This window comes from Ruditapes philippinarum, unplaced genomic scaffold, assembly GCF_026571515.1.
Source record: "Ruditapes philippinarum isolate M1 unplaced genomic scaffold, ASM2657151v2 ctg202_1_1_1_1, whole genome shotgun sequence".
Lineage (NCBI taxonomy): Eukaryota > Metazoa > Mollusca > Bivalvia > Venerida > Veneridae > Ruditapes > Ruditapes philippinarum.
In genome coordinates this window covers 537712-559614 of record NW_026857221.1, presented here as the reverse complement: position 1 = coordinate 559614, position 21903 = coordinate 537712, and the positions used below count along the sequence as shown (strand labels likewise).

The 21903-nt window shown below is 33.4% G+C and overlaps 1 protein-coding gene across 1 annotated transcript; it reads right to left on the bottom strand.

Annotated features, from left to right (window-relative positions):
* Window positions 1–2214: 2214 nt before the first annotated feature.
* On the bottom strand, window positions 2215–11529 carry LOC132749108 (SR-related and CTD-associated factor 4-like). Its single transcript, XM_060738793.1, has 2 exons — window positions 9024–11529; window positions 2215–4727 (listed from the first exon to the last, which is right to left on the bottom strand). The coding sequence occupies exon 1, from the start codon at window positions 10989–10991 to the stop codon at window positions 9024–9026; it is 1968 nt and encodes a 655-aa protein (XP_060594776.1). The 5' UTR covers window positions 10992–11529; the 3' UTR covers window positions 2215–4727.
* Between the last annotated feature and the right edge of the window lie 10374 nt (window positions 11530–21903).

The following is a 21903-nucleotide window of genomic DNA, read 5'->3' as shown; positions in this document are numbered from 1 at the left end:
TTTTAACGTTGGTTATAACTTGAAATAAAAAAAAAACGTCATTAAATGATAAACAAAAACATTTTTAAGTCATAAATCATTGTCAGTTTTCTGATATATAATATTTTGATTCTGATCGAAGTATAGTTGATTTTTTTTCTGTTTTGATGTTAACATAATTTCGCCCTCAGAATTTGTGTGTGGACATTTATACTTGTTGAAGTATTTAAACTTAAAGGAGTGTAGGTCCTATTCTGTCAGATGATATGGGTTAGTACGGTCAGATTTCATAAAACTATTGCAATAAGATGGTAATATAAAGGCAAAAATGACTGGTTTCCATGACAACGGTTTTTTTATGATGTACATAACATCCCTAACATTTAAATCAACATTATGTGAAAATTGTTGAATTTTATTAGGTAATGAAATATGAGTGGTTAAAGACGGAACAGCCGTTCTTTATCATGTAATGAACAAAAGAATGGTTTAAATGTAAATGAAAATGTTTATGTAACATCGATATAAAATAGTAAAGAATGACAATTCGCATAGAATAAGCCAAATCCAATTTAGGTTTTTAACTATACACCATAAAATGCACCAATATTACTTCCTATGTAAGAACATATAATGTAATCAAAGTATGCAATATCCAAGGTCTAAGTGCAGTATCTATAAGACTTGGACTTTAAAATGTCAGCTTTTATATTATTGTAAATATATTCTTAATGATATCGTGAAAGTTCATTTCTAACAATGAAATGAAATAAGCTACGAATATTTTACACGTTAATTGAAATATATCAAATTTTGAATTTTACTGAATAAATTAGCTTTTTGTCAATTGTCACCTCGGAACGCTGAGAACATGATTTCGAGTCCTGCTGTACTCACAAGTGTACTTTGCTAACTGTACTCACAAGTTTACTTTGTTAAGGGCAGCCAGTTCCTGAAGTAGATTTTGATCTTAGTTTTTTAATAATCACTATCAACACCATAAGACTTAATTTTAGGGTTGACAAAAATTGCCCCCCCCCCCCCCTCCATGGTAATCGTAGACACGAGGAGCACCACCGGACTGCTAAAGTTACATGTATGGCATGCTGATAGTATCGTAAGTAAACGCGGCAGTTAGGAACAAAAGGTTCTCAGTAAATGGCCTAAACTTATCGATCTGATCATTTTTTTATGTATTACTAAATGTACATGTTTGTTTGAAACATAAGCCTTTTAAGCAGTGACGGTGTTAAACGTTTGCCAGCAGTATAGTCGCACACTTGTTATCTATACTATTGGTTGTTTAAGGTCTCACCTCAGTACGAATATTCTCAGCCCGTTACAGTCTAGAAACCAGTTCAATTTTGAAGTACCCCATTAATTATTCCTAGTTTCCTTGGTCATCTTTTGTAAGTGATGTATTTTTTTGTAATATCTTTTGACTTTTAAAAGTTGTTTTGTGTGTATTCTTCAGGACCTAATTTCTAGGCGGAAGAATTCAATAAATATGTTCTAAGCGCAAGTAGACATGACTTTTTAAACTGGACAATTTCAGGGTTGGCCCAACACAATAAAAAATTGAGAAAACAACGAGATGGCTGCTATTATATATTTCTGGCCTCATATAACTTTAAATAGTGTTATATATATATATATATATATATATATATATATATATATATATATATATATATATATATATATATATATATATATATATATATATATATATATATATATATATATATATATATATATATATATATTATATCATATTACTTAAACAGGGATTTTGGCATCAAATGACATGACTGATTTAGTATAGAACATAGAGATAATTGAGTGGGCCGACACCGGAGTTTTAGCATTTTGATACTGAAACAACCTATGTGAGTAGTTCTAAATACACACATTTTTTTACAGAAAGTTGTAAAGGTAAATGTTAAAAGATAATATGAGAGGTGAATAATGGCATACGTTTGCCATCAGCAATTTTTTAAGAAGCTTGATAGAACGCTCGTCGTGCAACGATCTCCTCCGTTCATCTTACCGGCTGTCTGTAATACAACACAAAACATTTTTGTACATTCTTGTTATTTAATATATTCATATACATATTATATCAGCATAAAGATAGATGTATATATGACAAATGTATGCAATTATAATAATTAATTAACATTCAGCACGTTCTTGTATATATCATAAAATAATAATACTCTGTGTTATAAAATAATAACAATGGCTGTTTGTTTTAACATTCATCATATAGATATATGTTCTCCTAAACTAAAGATCTGTCTTGCACTCGTAATTTATAAAATATAACAAACATTTATACAATAACAAATTGAGGGCTTGCTGCAAAATGGCTGTAACTCATTCTTTTTTTAAGTTAAAACAACTTTTTTGCACAAAATCTTGAAAGGTAAACATATCAACTTTACAAAACAGACCACTTCGAAACTTCAAAATTATGTAAATGATTCAAGCGATTTCAAGGAACTATATTGTGAAATGTAGTACAAAAAATTGTCCGTTATTCATGTAGACCAATTCACTAATACGACAGTCATATTGTGTGGTCATATTTCAAAAAATTACTTCGTTTAAATCTTCATAAGAGTTATATTTACATTCAGTATATTGTGTGTATTTTCTCAAAGGTTTTTTACATATTAACCTTAAAATAGATATAAATGCTACACAAAAAATCATGATAGAACATAAAACCTCACGTTTTAGGATAATTGCGCCTATAATTTTATGACGAAATAAAAACCCGCTTTATTGTTAAGTTTTATTATTAGAAACTGTATACCGACACACCTATACAGATGACTCAAATATGCTGGTCAATATTTCGAAATAAAAAAGATAAGATATATTAATATATAAGATAATACTCAACAGTAATAATGTTAACAATTAACCTGCTAAGTGACTGACGTTCCCGCCAGTGTACAACCAGGCCAGCCTATACATCCTTGCAACTTGACCAGGTTCCATACTGATGAACGCTTATTTTTTTGTATAATTATATATTGAAATCCCTAAATTATTGAATGGATTGTTCCAAAATAAAAGTTAGACGCATCCATTACATGAATCTGGTATTATAAAAGTAAATAACTTGTTTGAGTGGCATATCGAAGATACAAACAAATATCTAATACAATAGGGATATTTCCATACAAACAAAAAGTAGCCACAAAAAACTTAACAATTATCATAAAATGAATATATCTCAAACTCTGCATGTACAACAATTTTTAACAACTCTAAGTGCCAAATGTAACAAATCAATTACGGAAGGATCAGAAAGGAAATGACAAGTGTTGGCAACACTATTAAATTTACTGAATACCCCTTGAAAAATGCAGCACCTATACTTTGTAAAACTGCATTGTAACTAAAATCAAGCAGACGACATTGTACCAGATCTTAAAATATTTAAACTTCCTGAATGTATGGTGTTATATCAGACGACAATAATTGGCTAATACATGTTCATGTATATACAAAATATAATTAATAGCTGATTAAACTTTGATTTATTAATTGACTTAATAATAATGTGCATATACAATGTATACTTAAAAATTCTGACATGTTAACATGATAAAAGTGACTTTATATATACATAATGAATTATTTTCTGTTTGATTATAACTTTTAAATTTGCATCGTCATCAATAACAGATGCAATGTTGCGTATTAACAGAAACAGGACAAATCGAAGATTGATCGCAAAACTGTTGTAAATCCTTCTTTATTTTATATAAGTTACTACAGTTTTGCAGTCAACCCTCGACATATATAATCACATGTTTCTATAATTAAAGGTATACATCAAAGATTTAAAGTGATTGATTACATCTAAATCAAATACAAATATCAATGAAACATAAAATATACATAATGCTATTAGCTATACGTGTAAATACTGTTTAAAACATATTTGCCCAGGCTTTCTTGCATCAAGTTTGATAGAATCAATCATAAAACTTTCACATGCAAAACAACGAAGATCTATATGAGATGATCTTCAAATTTTGTTTATAAAGTTGACAATTTTCGATATGATGTATATATAAAGATAGGATAACGTTTCACTAAAAACATTACAAAAGAATATAAACGGAATTATTACACGCACGTGCATAGTACATGTAAATAATTCATGACATTTACAAAAAACATACAATGGCACAATAATGGTACCTATCCGACACCATAGTATTTAAAACGCACTTTAAATGACTATGGTATACACTCATGGCCATGCCTCTAATAACTGATTTCATAATCGTTATGCAAACATCACAACATAATATTGTCACAGCAGTTACCTAAATAAAGAATGCTGTCGTTGAGGTGCTACTAATTCACATCACAAGTTCAAACAAAGGCGTGTCAGAAGGAACACCTTAGAGATGTATACAATATCAGTCCTTGAAGTGCCTATTATGGTCGTTGTGATACGCCTGCGTCAAGATTTAGTTTAAACACTCCCGCGCCCAAAAAAAAGCACTCTCTATGAAAATGGTATAGAATTTGTATTTGTATAATGAAGGGCAATGCGGCATTTTTGTAAGTTAATAGAAATATGTTATATAGCACTTTTATCTTCTTTAATTGATGTAAACAAGTGCAGTAGTCCCCGTGGTGACACCATGTAGCGTGAAATACTCCACGTGCTAGTGTTTGTCTTATGTTCTGTACCTGTTTCTTCTTTGAGTAGCTCTCTGAAATTATAGTAAAATACTGATGTATAATCAAATAAATGAAACAGAATCCACATGAAAGTAACATAACTTATAAAAGTATCATGATTTTATAGTTCAGCTTCAAGTTGCACCTTTCATGCGAATAATTTGCAGTAGGGTCGGAAGTCAATTTTATGCTTTCAGATGTATTTGCTTACTCGGCAAGTAACTCTTCTTATGAAAGTTACAAGGCGTGCAGAAGATAAATCAACGGACATAAATTTGCAACAGATAAAATTTGATCCGGCTCAGACGAATTTCTTGGGAGAAAAAAAAAAGATTAGAAAGTTCATTATAAATAATTAACTAATGCCCAGCTAGGACCGTCAGTGATTGGCCTTTGCCTCCAGTAAAGTGCCATACCAACCTTACACTACTTGTTACGTTTTACCATGAGCTAAATATATGTACATGTTTAATATTGAACTCCCTTAAACGTTAAATGAACTACCCCAAATTAAATACAGGACACATTCATTACATAAATTCTGCAGAATAAGGGTTAAATGGCGCAATAACCCTCCAGTTTTTACATTTTTTTAATATTTTATATTGTGGACACCATTAAGGGCGCGTTTGAGGATGCAATACGTCTCTATTATAACATAGACGAGACGTTAAATAGCATGTGTGCTGAAAAAATGAGATTTTTTTATTTTTCATTCTGTACTAACTACTATGCGCTTACTACTAAAATTACAAAAGTCAGTGAAGCAAAAGTGGGTTTATGAACAAGATAAAGTATAGAGCAATCAATCCTCATTCCTGAATACAATTAATATAAACTCGGTTGTCAAATTTCACGTAGTATTTTTTTTTTTTTTTTTGAAAAGAGCTTCAAAAATGTCATTATATGAAATGTCAGCCATGCAGAAAATATTTTAATGTTTCACCGTGCGAACATTTTGGACAGCTGTTTTAAATAAGTTTGCAATTAAATGAATAAAAATAAACTGAATTACCTACAACTGGGGAAAATATTGTATATATTTAAACCAAGCCTAATAATATTTTACGTGGTATACCTTGTTTAAAGACCCATTATGCTTAAGAAATGCTATTTTTATTTATTAAAAGCTTTTTATTTTTTTGCGTTCTTTAATATCCAAAATTATTGAATAATTCTAATTTACCTGAAATCATCTAGCTTTATTGACCTTTTTCTAGCACATTTAGTATTAGAAATTATTTATGGCAAACTTCAAGTTAATTTTGCTACCAATACATAGTTTTTTTCACAATACCGTACTTTGTTTTGTATAAAAACATTAACACATGCTTTAAATCATTAAAACGTTTTAAACCCAATGTTGTAGTTTCATAGAATGCGAAAAAAATTTTATTGATTGTTGTCTTTATTGAGATCGGTATATGAAATTAAATCTTCTAGACAAAAGTCGGAAATATCACACATGCATCAAACAGGACAGATTAGAAAGATTTGTTTTTTTTGTTTTAGGCACTCAAACAGTTTAGGATAGGATCGAAAACGAAATGAATTGCTCAAAGTGAGAAAAAAATCAACTAAAAACTCATGCTTTATATAGAAAACATTTTTACTGCTTTTACTATTAGAGAAATTATATATGCAAGCAGTTCCAAGAGTAAAATGACATCAACATAGTTGTTTATCTGACGGACAAATACACGTGACTCTGTTTTGTATTAAAATAAACATTAACGACTGCTATTACCAGTCAAAACATTTTACACAATGGGTGTAAGGTTTTACATTACAATCGTAAAGATTTTATGTGATTGTTTGGTGCATTTTTTGTCAATAGCTTAATGTAACATTTCGAAACTTAATAGACAAACAAAACGTCGGTAATATCACACGATGACAGTCGTGAGAAACAGGACAGATAGAAAGATTTGTTTTTGTGTTTGATTTTACGGCACATCAACACAGTTTAGGTCATATGGATCCGAAAACGAAAATGAATTTGGCTTCAAAGTGAGAAAAAAACTTCCAACTCAAAACCACCTCATCTGCTGGAGCTATGAGGTACAAAGACTCCAGTTGTTCAAACCCATTTTGTCGCATCTTATATACAATCACACAGGGACAAACGGTGGCTGCTATTCTGATGTCTTAACTCTAAATGGCAATCCCTCAGCCACAAGGGATAGGGGAGGATTCAACGGGCTACTGTTAAATATACATATAATGTAAAGCAATATTTACATTAAACATTGTTACAAATACCATCAAATTGTACAAATAATACTATAGTTATTGGGCATGGCAGAAAATAAAATTGATCGATTAGTACATAAACCGTAAACATGGCCTCCGTGACCGAGGTCCTCAGGTCACTGACATAGCACAACTTAAGTCTGACCCATTACTAACTTCAAAGATGTTTGCTCTGAAAAACGCTTCAATCGTTACATTGGTTAAAGACCATCTTACAGTGAAAAGGTCCCCCTTCATTCTATTTATACCATTGGCATCAAAAACGAACTACTTTGCTCCTTAATTTCTATATATGTACTTTCTATTTTATGACAAAGTATGACATCCACTATGACGAAAGTGACCTTGACATTGCCCTACAAACCGACACTGTTGAAACAAGCTGTTTTACTTTTTTTACGAATTATAAAACCAAATACAAAATAAAACGGGGAAACAAGTCTAAAACCTAAATTGTGCCAGCTAGAGTTCTTAGGTTAATACTGAAAATCAGGCTGAATAACAATAAATACTGCAAACTAAGTTAACTCAAAACCCCTTTTCTTGCCTAATCCCACATCGCCAATACACTACATGTAAAGTTTACGCCACCATTCGTTCATAAAAAAGAAAAATGGTTGATAAAAAAAGAAAAATGGGTGTTTCACGAAATGTTCTCACCAAATACTCACGGAAATACTGTTATTTATAATCTATCAATATTTATTTCAGTGTCAATATTATGATATGCGTTCATACAGTGACATGAAATGACTGCTTTATATTAATACATCGTCAAATAAATTAGCGTTTGCTCATAAAACTGGACGTACTGATTAATAAACACCGCAGTGATTGTCACAGACTGACCAATACTTGTCGAACCTCTACTTGTTTTTTAGCGTTCAAGGTATTTTTTCTCTATTTGGACATCCTAGATACTTTCAAATTGTAGCTGACACGTGATCAGTCAGTCAATAATTATTAAGCCTCGTGATAGAAATAAGCAGATTAGAGTTTGACAGCAGCAACGAAACAAATAAGAAAAACATTCCTTGTACATCATGTACCTCGTGAAATGTATATAGAATTGTCAAATTCATATATTTTAATTATAATATTCTATGAATAAAATTTGAATAAATAACGGACCCTTGTTAGCTTTAATTCCGCGGTTAAGTGATATACTGAGTATGTACTTCATGATGTTGACAGTAATTTACTTTATTGTCGCCTAATTTCCATATTGCTTACATTTTGTTAGCAGACGATATAAAGCGTTCTTAATTTAGTATACCTGACGTATGACTCATATTAATTCTAAGAAATTGACTTGTTCATTGATGGAATGAAATAGTATGTGGCCTTTTAATAAGTATTCAAATGACGACAAACAGGGAATGGAACGCACACATGGCAGACCATAGGGCATTTAGGTAAATTTATTGCGTCGCTTTCTAAAATGGAATCGAACGCCCCTGGTATTCCGACACGGGGTTAAAAGACGGCGACCATGATAACCCTTTATTAGTTTCAACTGATACTGATGAAAAGTTGTCGCCATTTCACCGTTATTTTTAATAGTTTACGCTTTCTATATAATCATGGACACAAAGTCAAGAAAGCTAATGTCTGTTTCAACTGCATCATTAAACATTGAAGGTTCGACTGAACATTAACAATTATCTGATCAAGTTACAGAATAACAAAACAGACCTCAAATCACATGGTATGTGTTTGATGTGCGAGGTCATCTGTAATTTTAGTAATTGCACACCATAGTGCGTTGACTATAATGTCAACCCCTTAAGGTATATATGGTGGGGTTTGATGACCAAAAGATCTTTATCTTCTGTACCGTCTTTCGCTTCGTTTGATTAACCCTATGGTCACTTTAAAATTATTTAAGACACTCATTTACCTGAAGTATGATACAAAAACTGTTGTTTATATAAGTATTGTACCGATTATAAGGTTGTTTACTTAACTAAAACATGTCACTCACATGTTGGAATTATGAACGCAAAGATTTAAGCATCAAGAATGGTTTGGTTTACTGGAATTTACAATATCACCCATATACTATAAATACGTACCTAGTACATATTGAAATCAACGTCCTCATTTCTGTCACCGTCACCTCGAGTTAATGCATCGTTCAACTCATATGCCGTCGGATAGGCCTTTGAATCACGTGACCGCCGAGTTTCCTCTTTAATACTTTTAGAAAAGTTTCTTTCATTCATATGCTGGTTTTCGTTCCGTCTGAAATCACGTGGTGGGTAGAACTGGTACCCGCTTGTACCATCTAATGGGCGGTTTGCTCTAGGATTTTCTGAATGGTACCCAGCAAAACTGTCGGTTGAAACATCACTGTTGGCAGGTTGCCGTCTTAACCCCTCTCTAGGATAATACATATACTGCGGATTAGGCGGGGGTTGTTTATTTTTCTTTACTTTTTTATTCTTTTTCTTTCCCTTCTTCTTTCGCGGAGACTTCGATCTTGCTCTATCATACCCTGGTACCGACCTTGACCTTGCGTGAGGATTGTACATTGTGAATGGCGCATAGCCACCGTGTCGTGGAGGCTGGACATAATAATCATAACCATATGGTGGAATTACATCAGGAGGCGGACCATATCTGTATGGTGATGGCTGTACACCATATTTAACTTCATAAGCATCACGCCGGCTCACTCGTTCTCCCTTACGTCTGTCGTCGTAGTCTGTTGGTGGGGTGGATGGCCTTTGTCTATTCAACACTCTAATTTCAGAATCACTCGAGTCGTCAGCGTTCGGTATTCTTTTCGGTTCTGTTTCTTCGCCATTTACTTGCCCCGTTGGTGTTTTTGACCGCGAGCCTCGAGAGCCGGAAGAATTAGACCTTGACCTGCTTCCAGCAGACCCACCTCTTGGTCGGCGAACATATATCGGTGGAGCCATCATTGGCGGAGGTCCACCGGGCGGCATCATATACGGCTGAGGTCGAAATCTTGGTGGTGGTGGTGAGAAAAACCTCGGTCTGGCGAACATGGGAGGTGGTGGAGGCCCATAAAACACTGGCATATGTGGGGGTGGTCTTGGGGGACCAGCAACATACTGTTGACGCGGAAGACGAACGTAAATTGGTTGTGGGGCAGGTATTACCCTTGGAGCCTGACGCTGTGCGGTACTATGTGGATATCCGTTTATAATAGTAGGTGCCTGTCTCTCACTAGGGGCCGACTGAGTAACATCAATATTCTCCTTGTTACGATTACCACCAAGTTTAGCAATATTATATTTCTTTACTTCTGCGCTGTTACTGCTGTAGAAATATCCCTGTGTTGATACAGGTTCGAAGAATTCAGGGCCTGCAGCCACATGAGCTATTGGTTCACCAGGTATGAGTCTCATAGAGGTACCGTTTGACACTCCATTTTGCATATTTGATGTAGGCGTGAATGCTGATCCATTTGAAATCCGATTTAAAGTTGATCCTGCATCGAGAAGAGGGTCAGTGGTACCGTTTGATACAACAGTTTGTTGTACAGGTCTACTTGACTTAATTGTTCCATTTTGTTTATAGTTTTTCCCAGCAATTGACGCATATTTGACTAAGTTAAGCGCGTCCTGAGCTGAAGCACAAATAAAACCATGGCATTCCAACACTTTTCTTCCTTGGGTACGACGGGTCATTGCGGTAAATATGGCCGGACGCTTAGCATTTTCTCCACCCGCCAAAGGGTCATTTAGAGATACGAACTTTGCACCCTTTTCACCGGTTGCCGTATTAATAGTTGACACGCACCTGACTGCTGCACAAAGACTTAAGGAAGAAACAGGAAACTGAACTACCTGATCAGAGTCATTCAAATATTGTAATTGAATACATTCATTAGTGATAGAAACAAACGCGTCTATTCCTTCTATACTCGTATCATCGTCCGAGTCGACCGGATAACGTTCCCTCAGTGGTCCCTGGATGGCATCAAGTCCAGCCACTGTGTCCAGGGGAACAGCGCTTCCTATATACAACACTCGTAACCTTATCATTGGGCTATTACTGTTTAAAATCACCATTATGACTTCCTTTTTAGTTATAAAAATCACACAAGTATTTTCTCATAAGAATAAGGAAGTTTTACAACCTGTTTAACAATGAATTACTCCGCTGAATTAATCCGCATCATACCACTATTAAACCGACTTGTTCACATTCCGATACAGAAATTAACTGAATCAAAGATCAATATCTTATTTTCACTAAATGTACCCGTGAAAATCACTGTATAAAGTGAACAACCTTGCTCTCTCCAATAGAAGAAACGCGACACCGAAATTGTTGAATGTCACTAGTGCGTTCATGTATGATACCGTCAAACGATTTTTCCTCAATCTGTCAATTGTAACTCGATTATTGTACATTATTCCATCCTCAAAATCTACCTGGCCCAATTCCTTATCATCACTGTTGCACAAAATATAAAATTATTCAACTATGTCAACTTTTTGAACCGTAGAATTTTCTTAATCAGTCCTGTGTTATTATGAACCCATATCGAGCAGATATTTGTATGTAAATATATACTATTTTTGATCGTCCGTGCAGCCATGCGCAAAGCTTCTTTTCAAAACCGGTTTTGTTCTATTGTACTTCTAAAATTACAATTATTGCTTTTTCAGCGACGAGAGGTATCCTTAAGGGTATTTCAAAAAGTGTTTCAAACGTTTTTAATAGCACATAATCCTGTATGAAATCTTTTATCTCGCGTCTGGTTACCTCAAGGTATAACGTTATTTTGTTAGGTTGTATATATAAATGCAACAATAATTGTTTGTTATCGATTACCAATATTGTTTTACTGACATAATCGATCAGCGCATGTATAACATGATCTATTTATACAACGAGAATCCCTCTGGTCACCCTCCAATAATCATCTTTAACCACGACCGAATGTCAGATTTTGATGCAGTAAATTTAAATTATGACATCAGTGAATAGTGTATGCGTAAAAACCTACGTTTTTACGCTTTAAAGTATACGCTCATACTAGTAAAAGTACCAAATGATCAAAAGTACGGAATGTTTTGTTGTTGTTTTTTTCTTTAGTTAAAAAGCAGGCGAGCATTGAAAACTCGAGGAATGACTAAAGAAAGCGAGCTTTGATTTAGATGTATTATTAAAGAAAAAAGAGAAGATGTATCGATTGTAAATGATATTCTATTTAATGTATTTAACAACTATAAATCAGTTTAAATATCAAGTCTCTCAGATATTGGATTTTAATAATAATGTAGTTTTTTTAATTGCGCATTGGCTGGTTATTTAAACGTTTTTTATATTTCCGAAAATTTTATCTATTTCTCCGTTAATTTCGTATTAAATCTTTCAAAGAAAACTGTAACAAATGAAATTAAAAAGACAACGCATCTTTCACTGCTAATAATGTTAATTGACTTATTTATTACATCTTAATTATATACTTCTGAAACATATAAAACATTTATATAAGAATCTGAGACAATTCCATCCTCTTCGTTGTGTTCTTCTCACAGTTGATCTGTCCATGAAATTCAAGGCTCAATAAAACGCTTTATTTAATATTTTAATAATGGGAACATCGGAGTCTGAACTTATCTCACGTACAATTTTTCTTTTTATTTCATATAAGGCTTTTCACATTACTACCAACCTGTTAACCTTCAATTTTGGTGTTCCATGTACGTGGCTTGTATTCTATAAGTTCCCTGACTCATCAAAGACATATGAGCCGCGCCATGACAAAACCAACATAGTGCGTTTGGGACCAGCATGGATCCAGACCAGCCTGCGCATTCGCGCAGTCTGATCAGGATCCATGCTGTTCGCTTACCAAATCTATTACAAGTACTGATCAGACTGCGCGGATGCGCAGGCTGGTCTGGATCCATGCTGGTCGCAAACGCACTATGTTGGTTTTGTTGTAATGCGGCTCATATGTTTTATAGTACAACTATGTATGTATAATTTGTGAGTAAAGCATTCAGGTTTTTCTTTGCAGAAATATAGAATCTTTGATTTCTTCTAGTAGACTTCCTCTTATGACGTCCATTATAAGTTAGACAGGAAGTAACGTCACATAGTTTGGTGCAAATATAAATAATATTGACGTGTTTGCTTTTAATGTTGCTATATGAAAATACGTACAATGGATAAAAAAATTACAGAACTGTATTCATTATTTACTGAACACTTGTGAAATCCTAAAAGAATGAGTTTTAAAAAATTGTCTATTGTAACTTAATACAAAATATTATAGAGATCAAATCAATAAAGGATTCAATTTTACATGATTAAAAAATCTGTCTAAAGCATATTATGAGCGCATTATTATAGAAAAATAAAACTATTAGAATCCGGATACCTACAGAAACGTTCTTTGGTGTTCTATTGTTTTAAATACATGTATAATCGGAAAGGAACAACTTTACGTGCTAATACAAGGGAAATAATCTGTACAGGTGGACATTAAACAACGGAGGCGGTTATCCTTCTTGCTTTAAAAATAAGGAACGTATCAGAAAAACAACAAACTAAAGATAAGTAGAACTGTTCGATAACATTGCTGCTGTTTTAAATAAGAGCAAAATATGTACAGAATTTGTAATTCATTTGTTTGGAAAACGGAAGACAATCTTTGACTTTACAACTAAATTTCTTTTGCTGATATGTAGTCAACATAATCTCCCAAATTTTAGACAGATCTATGTACTGTGTTTCAGATAGTATTTATTATATGATAATTGTTTTGGTAATAAATATATCGTAAACTGTTTGTCATGAAACTGCAAAGAAAGCCAAACTGCCAAAATATGTGCCAATACGGTTGAAAAAAAATCATATTATTATTTTTACAAACCACACACAGAGGAACCTTATATCCTCGACCAGTACTGTTTATTAATGGGCAATATTGACCTGACACATTTGAGTATTCAGTGACATTATAGCGGTATTTATCGTATTTTTATTTATACTTTGCAAAACCTTGAACACTATGTTTATCTTTTTTGTGATACGCCAATAATTGAACTTGATGTAAAACATAAATACATAATTATATTTATCAAAATTATGAAAATAAGAAGAACAAGAGCTGTCACAGGAGACAGCGAAGCTCGACTAATAAAATACTGGACGCAGTAAGGAGGACAAAACTATGAACGAAAAATCAATTATGTATAATTATGTATTAAGTTATAGTAAAACAATAACATTTGTTAACATAAATTCCAAGATCAAGGGGAATAATTCTAGAAATAGTCACGCTAGAGTTATGAACCTTGTCACACGACATGTGTGTAATGATAAGAAATATATATTTGAAGTTTGAAGTAGATACCTTAAAAAGTAAAGAAGTTATAATATTTCTCAAAGAAAATCCTAAGTACAACTATGTATGTATAATTTGTGAGTAAAGCATTAAGGTTTTTCTTTGCAGAAATGTAGAATCTTTGATTTCTTCTAGTAGACTTCCTCTTATGACGTCGATTATAAGTTAGACAGGAAGTTATAATATTTCTCAAAGAAAATCTTAAGTTCAAAGAGAGATAAATCTGTAATTATTGCTTCAAGAGTTATGAACATTGTAACATAAAATGTAATTGATGATAAGGAATAATATTTGAAGTTTGAGTTAGATACCTTTAAAACTAAAAAAGTTATAGTAAAAAAAATTACAATTTTCTAGTAAAAAAAGTTTATGGGGAGATAATTCTTGCAATATTGGTGCTAGAGTTATGAACCTTGTCACATAAGATGTGGATGCTGATAAGGTACATATATTTGAAGTATGAAGTTGATCTCTTTAGAAATAAATAAGTAACAGTAAAAATAATATTTTTTAAGGAAAATTCTATGTTCAAGGGGAGATAAATCTAAAAATATTGGTGCTAGAGTTATGAACCTTGTCACATAAGATGGGGATGATGATAAGGTACATATATTTGAAGTATGAAGTTGATCCCTTTAGAAATAAATAAGTAACAATAAAAAAATAATATTTTTTAAGGACAATTCTAAGTTCAAGGGGAGATAAATCTAAAAATATTGGTGCTAGAGTTATGAACCTTGTCACATAAGATGTGGATGATGATAAGGAACATATATTTGAAGTTTGAAGTTGATACCTTAAGAAATGACAAAGTTATAGTGAAAAATATTTTACTGCACCAAAACTTTAATCTGAAATCTGGACGAGACGCCGGGGCCAGTAGGACAGCTCTCCATATACTTCGTATAGTCGAGCTAAAAACGGACATCAGAGGTTACACAATCTATCCATTCATGCTTCATTTAATTTGAAAGAAGAAAAAAAACAATTAAAAAAAACATTTTAAACATATATTGTCGAGAATTCGAACTTGCAACGTTGCGAATACAGTTGTGTCGTACTTCAGTAAGTATGAATTAAGGTGTCTATTAAAGTATAATGTTGTTCTAGCAATAAAATAAATAATTAACGGAAACTAACGAATCTCCTCTCGAAAATTGATTAGTCTCAGGTCAATATTGACAGGGTTCGGGCGCTAACAATGGTTAGACTATAATTATACAAATAATGAGCGCAAAACTGAATAATAAAAGGGAGGTAACTGCGTAGAAAACGCAAACTGATTTAACATTAATTAATGGCCTAATATACGAAATTCACGTGGACGATATGAAAAAAAGCCAAAGAAAATACTCTCAGTGCTCTTAAATCTTAATGCCACTAATTCAAGGTAACACACTAAGAAAAGTAAAGTTCGAGTCGGTGGGTAACCGGCGCAAGAGTATGTCGTCTGGACCTCAAAGTTAAGAGGCATGTCTATATTCATTACACCGTCGCTCCCAGTACATGTTCATTGTCGTTATTTGTTGTTTTTTTTTTTTGCAGAAACAAAATACTTTAAACCATATCTAGCATTCAAACGCTGTATATTTAATTAAACGCGAGTATTCAAAAGTAATTGGATGCCGTTGGTTTCATGACTCATCATTCCGGCGTCCAGATTCCCGGTGCAACTTGAGTTGTTTTGGAGGAGTATTTTCTTTATTTTCCTTTTTTTTTCAATTTTGCAACCTGAGCTTGAAATGAGCCGTGTCACGACAAAACCAACATAATGGGTTTGCGACCAGCATGGATCCAGACCATGATCAGGATCCATGCTGTTCGCTTACAGATCCTATTACAAGTAAAGAAACTGATAGCGAACAGTATGGATCCTGATCAGACTGCGCGGATGCGCAGGCTGGTCTGGATCCATGCTGGTCGCAAACGCACTATGTTGGTTTTGTCGTGTCGTGGCTCAAATAGTCATAATCAAAATAGCCGGAAAGTACTCTCTTCATAGCGTTCATCGATCATTATCCGGCGACAAAAATGAGCTTGGCTATATCATGGTCTTAATCCGGGTGATTGAAAACTAACATCCCTTTAAAATAATAGTACCTTTCAAAAAGCTTAAACATTGTAAATTTTTCATTATGAACAACTCGAAAAAAGAGAGACTTTTCATTATTATGACATTATAATGACATCCCGGCATATTGAACGTCATTCATACATTACAGTAGATGAATAAGTAGATTTCAAATAACGATAAAAAAGGGTGAAACTACCTATAAATACGTAAGATTAACGCTCGAAGAAACATAATGGTAGTGTTCAACCCATCAAATTATTAAGTATACAAAAAAACACCAAAAAAATCAGTGAATCATGGAGATTTTGTTAAGTACACCGCCCGGAATGATGTATTTTATCTGATAATTGTTTTATGACAGGGAAATAAACCATTTCTGCTCGAAAACAATTTTGTACACATATGTAGACATATGCAATATTTTTACTTTAATACTTCACTTGCATCCCATCTCCAAACTCAATCAAATCATCTCTCGGACTTTTCCCGCCAAACTTCGAATTGTTATGTATAATCGTCGAGATGCTCCAATTGCCTCAACCTCTAAACGTCGGTTACTTCCCTTGCAGTATCTTATATTACAGTGAACGAACAATGAGGGGGAGACAACTACATGGAGTTTGTTTCTACATAATATGCTAGCATGTCACCGTGCATTTTTGACAAATCCTGATTCTTTATACAGTCGTACATTCCATACAAAAATAATGTAACTGAAACAGCTTCCGGAAAAAATAAAAGATAGGTGCAAAAGAAATGCTACTTGTCATGCACTGCACATATTATAAACAGTTTCCCCAGTTTTCGCTATACCCGTAGTGAAAAACAATGGTATATCAGGATAAAGAAATCTTTAAGTAAAATAATTAGAAGAAACTCTAGATAAAACAATTAGCAGCATATGCACTGAAATGCTTCAATATATGAGCCGCGTCACGACAAAACCAACATAATGGGTTTGCGACCAGCATAGATCCAGACCAGCCTGCGCATCCGCGCAGTCTGATCAGGATCCATGCTTTTCGCTATCAGTTTCTCTACTTGTTATAGACTTTGTAAGCAAACAGCATGGATCCTGATCAGACTGCGCAGATGCGCAGGCTGGTCTGAATCCATGCTGGTCGCAAACGCATTATGTTGGTTTTGTCGTGACGCTGCTAATATCATTATGTATAGAAAATAATTCCCCTCAATGACCCCTCGTTCACAGCCATGTTTATTGTTAAAAGTATAAGGATATTATATCTGCAAGTAAAGATATATATGTATTACAGCGGTATTGTATAATTGTATATTTAACTAGCCTACTATAGTTTCTTTGATCACTGTATTTGTTCACCACAATCCGATTAAAATTCTTTTACACAGTCTTGTATTCATTTCCTTGTTTAAATGTTAAATCTTCGTACATAAATGCGGTCGAAAAGTAGAATATTACCCACTTTTCTAATTGTTTAAGGGTAACTCCGAAAATTCTGTTTTTCAAAAGTAAACAAATACTTTGGTGACGATAATCTTTGCTTGTAAATCAAAGACCGGGAAGATGTAAAAAGGTATACAGTAGGCATATCAACAAAAGAGTTTACGCTTAAATCTACTTATGCCTGACAAAGATACAAATGTATTCTAAAAAAACATTGACAAAATGACGCGGTTGAATGAGAAACAATTTCACCCTATGCAATATCTGATCTTCACAATTGTCACCATCAATGGTCCTTTAGGAGCATAATTAAAGTATGTTACGCGAAATGGTCATGTTAATATATAATGGGTCACAAATTGACAATATACGATTTACCTTTGTATCTTATAAATTATTTCCTGGCATAAAAATCACTCTCAAGTTGACCAGTACTTTTCTCATACAATGCAACAGACGTCATGACTCGAGGAGACCCGAACCCAAAGCCCATTGGATGGGCGACAAGAACCATAACAAATGATTACATGTATATGAGCCGTGTCACGACAAAACCAACGTAATGCGTTTGCGACCAGCATGGATCCAGATCAGCCTGCGCATCCGTGCAGTCTGATCAGGATCCATGCTGTTCGCTATCAATTTCTCTATTTGTTCTGGATCCATGCTGGTCGCAAACCCATTATGTTGGTTTTGTCGTGACACGGCTCATATTTCGCTGCTCCTAACTTTATTTCCCGTCTTTAACTATCTGTTTCAATGTAATTGCAAGATTTTTTGAATTCAGGGTATCAATGTTAATTACCTAATCACATCATAAAATATAGCTTGACATTTTTCTAACCTGAAACTTTGGAATATTTATTGTTAGTCGAAAACGTAAGGTTTGAGTTACTATGTTTTATAATTGCTTGAAACATCTACATACATCATTTTTAATATACGACAAAGACCATTCAAACTACTGTTGTCAAAGCGGGAAGATTTCATATCCCATTTATTTAAGAAAACATTTTTTTGGTTTTTAAAAAAGGTAGATGTAACTTGACACGACTTTTCGGAAGTTGACACTGTGTTTATCCTCCAAATATTTCAAATATTCAACATTCATGATACGCGTTGCTTGGTCGAGTATATAGTTAATATAGTAGTTACCATAATCGTTTGAAAATTTTGGCCTATAAAAAATAAGATGTTAAACAAAATGATATTAAAGTGTTAATTTTTAGAGTTTTAGATCCATTTTGAGATTGTTAGCCTGGTCAATTTTTAGGTTTTTGTTTACACCTTTCTAACAATAACTTCGCAATATAGTGTCACCTTCTCAACATGAGTAAGAGGCGGAGAATGACCGGTCGTATTGTACAGTTTAACGTCTAGGAAAGTTTTTGTCCGGCAGATGTGACATTTGTCACGACAAAACCAACATAGTGCGTTTGCGATCAGCATGGATCCAGACCAGCCTGCGCATCCGTGCAGTCTTATCAGGATCCATGCTGTTCGCTTTCAGTTTCTCTACTTGTAAAATAGTTGGTAAGCGAACAGCATGGATCCTGATCAGACTGCGCGGATGCGCAGGCTGGTCTGGATTCATTCTGGTCGCAAACGCACTATGTTGGTTTTGTCGTGACACGGCTCATTTCCATACACACGAGTATATAATCAAAGCACAGAAGGCGCTGAATTTGTTTGGGTCTCAGAATGTCAGAAAGGTGGAGGTTGTGAGATTATAAACTAATTTGTTTTTGTATAGTGCCACTAATGCTTTCCAGTGTTTTAACTGTAGTAAATTTGCTATAAGACTAATTGCAACACTGATAGTCAATTCAATGTATATTTGACTTAAAAAAAATAAAAAAATAAATTGAGTTGTCTCAACTGGGATTTGAACTTCAGACCTCTCGATTCATAAACAAGCATGCAAACCCCTCGGCCACGGTGAAATTATATGTTAAGGCCTGAAGGAAACCATATTATTCTAAATTAAGGCTTGTAACTCTTATTATTTCGACGCTAAACCTGTTGTTTAACACAGATGTAAATAATCATGGAGCTTACTGTAAGCATGTATATCTATAAAGAATGAAACAATATTAGAAATCTTCGACCATTCGGGAACTACTTTGCTTGAAAATTAATGCGCCTGTCATTTGACAATCTTTACGCATTTATCTCCCCTGAATTTTTCGGCGTTAGTGTACATATAAAGGGAAGTAACCGCTTCAAAAAAGTGGACTACTTTAGGCATTTGCAATTAACAGCATTAGGCTCTGAAATTTCGCTACCATTATTTGTTTGGTCTGACGACCCAAACAAATAAAAACTCAGTTGAGAAATTTTAGCCTATAAAAATGATAATGATCATAACTGTATGATTTATAGAAATTGAGCTGTAAACATATCGATTACATTCCAACGATAATATTTTCCAACTTTCTGTTAGGGTATGATAATTTGATGATAATCAGTTGGGGGTTGGGGCGGGTAATTGATAGTTTCATATGTACTGGTAGTCTAACTCTATTTATCTTTATAAGATCAAATTTGTAAACTTGATAAAATACAAAGCCCAAATTGACATGAAAAAAAATTTATATACAAATTAAAACCACTTATAATAATTATCAAACCAATGAAGCTAAGAAAAAATTTAGACATAAAGATTTAATGCTATTTCATATATTATCAAGAGAACATTTCTAAACACATATCCCGAAAATTACTGTAAGGAGTTTTATTGCGTTTTCTTTTATATGTAACTTGATAATGTTGTTTTTTTTTGTGTTTTTTTCTTTCTTTCTTTTTTTTTTCTTTTTTTTTTTTTGGGGGGGGGGGGGGGTGTAGATGTAAGGACTAACTTATGTATGTAAAACGTTTCCATATTTAAGGTAGGTAGTATGTATCATCTAAAAAGCATGCGCAACGAGCGAATGACGTCAGTTGGGTGTGTACTACCGATATACAATACTTAATGGATAGTTCATAAAGAGAAAAAAAAATTATTATAAACTATTTGAACGAGAAATGAAAAAAGAATATATAGAATGATTTATGCGTTAGTTATAATTAAATAATTTTTGACGCTGTACGAAATAAAATGACATCACTGTTTTGTAATGACGTACATCGAACTTAACGTGTTTCAGACTGGATTGGTCTTTAAGGCCCAATATACAAGTAATAGAAACGAGGCTATCTGATTTGTACGAGGGGCATTCTCTGGAGTGCTGCACTCCAGTTAACGCACTGTGCATGAACGAGTATATGTATACTATTTAACTCTGACCACATTTTCAACAGAAAGGCACCCAAACTATGATACAAGTAATATATAAATCTCATATGATCGATTCTACACGCCAAATTGTCCAAATTCTTAATATTATATCACTGCTCATTTCATGAACGTGTCCAAAATCATAAGGGCGAAACCCTATCGCCCTAGATCATTCCAAGACCTAAATGGCTCATAGGTTTACAATAGGCTGAGCCTTCTTTAACATTAGGACTTACTAGCAATATGTCACCTTTTGTATACAAATGGTATGATATCAAAACAGGTTTCTGTCTTTTAATGACTTGTGCTATAAATGTAAGTAATTCTAGGAAATATTCTTGACCAAAATATCGTAATCAGATTTGAAAAATTTCCTTGCGTTGAAATGATGAATAAGACTTGTCCATATTTATTTTTATAAACTGTATCTTTACATTTATATATATGTTTAATGTATTGTCATCATAAATTTTACATTATAATTATTAGTATTTATAACGTATTCAAGTGGTTAATATTAATTAATAGTGACATTATGCCCATTCAAGGGTATAAATGAGTGCACAAGTGTATGTCAAAATAAGGTTTCATGTTGCCATAATTCCTTTTTAATATAAAAATTCATTTTACATTAACAATAAACAACGCATGGATTCAAACGAAATTTTCGTAAATATCCATTAGAATTTACTTGTAACGTCCATTTCATAAAAAGAGAGGGGCAGTCTTTTTATATTTCAGGACAGATTTAAATTTTATCCTAAACATTTTCCAATATGAACTGTTGGTCAATCACCATTTTAACAGTCAATACTTTTAAATATATAGTCAGTTCAGCTCAA

Coding starts and splice junctions, on each gene's coding strand:
- LOC132749108 (XM_060738793.1), bottom strand. CDS start 10,991: ATGGTGATTTTAAACAGTAATAGCCCAATGATAAGGTTACGAGTGTTG.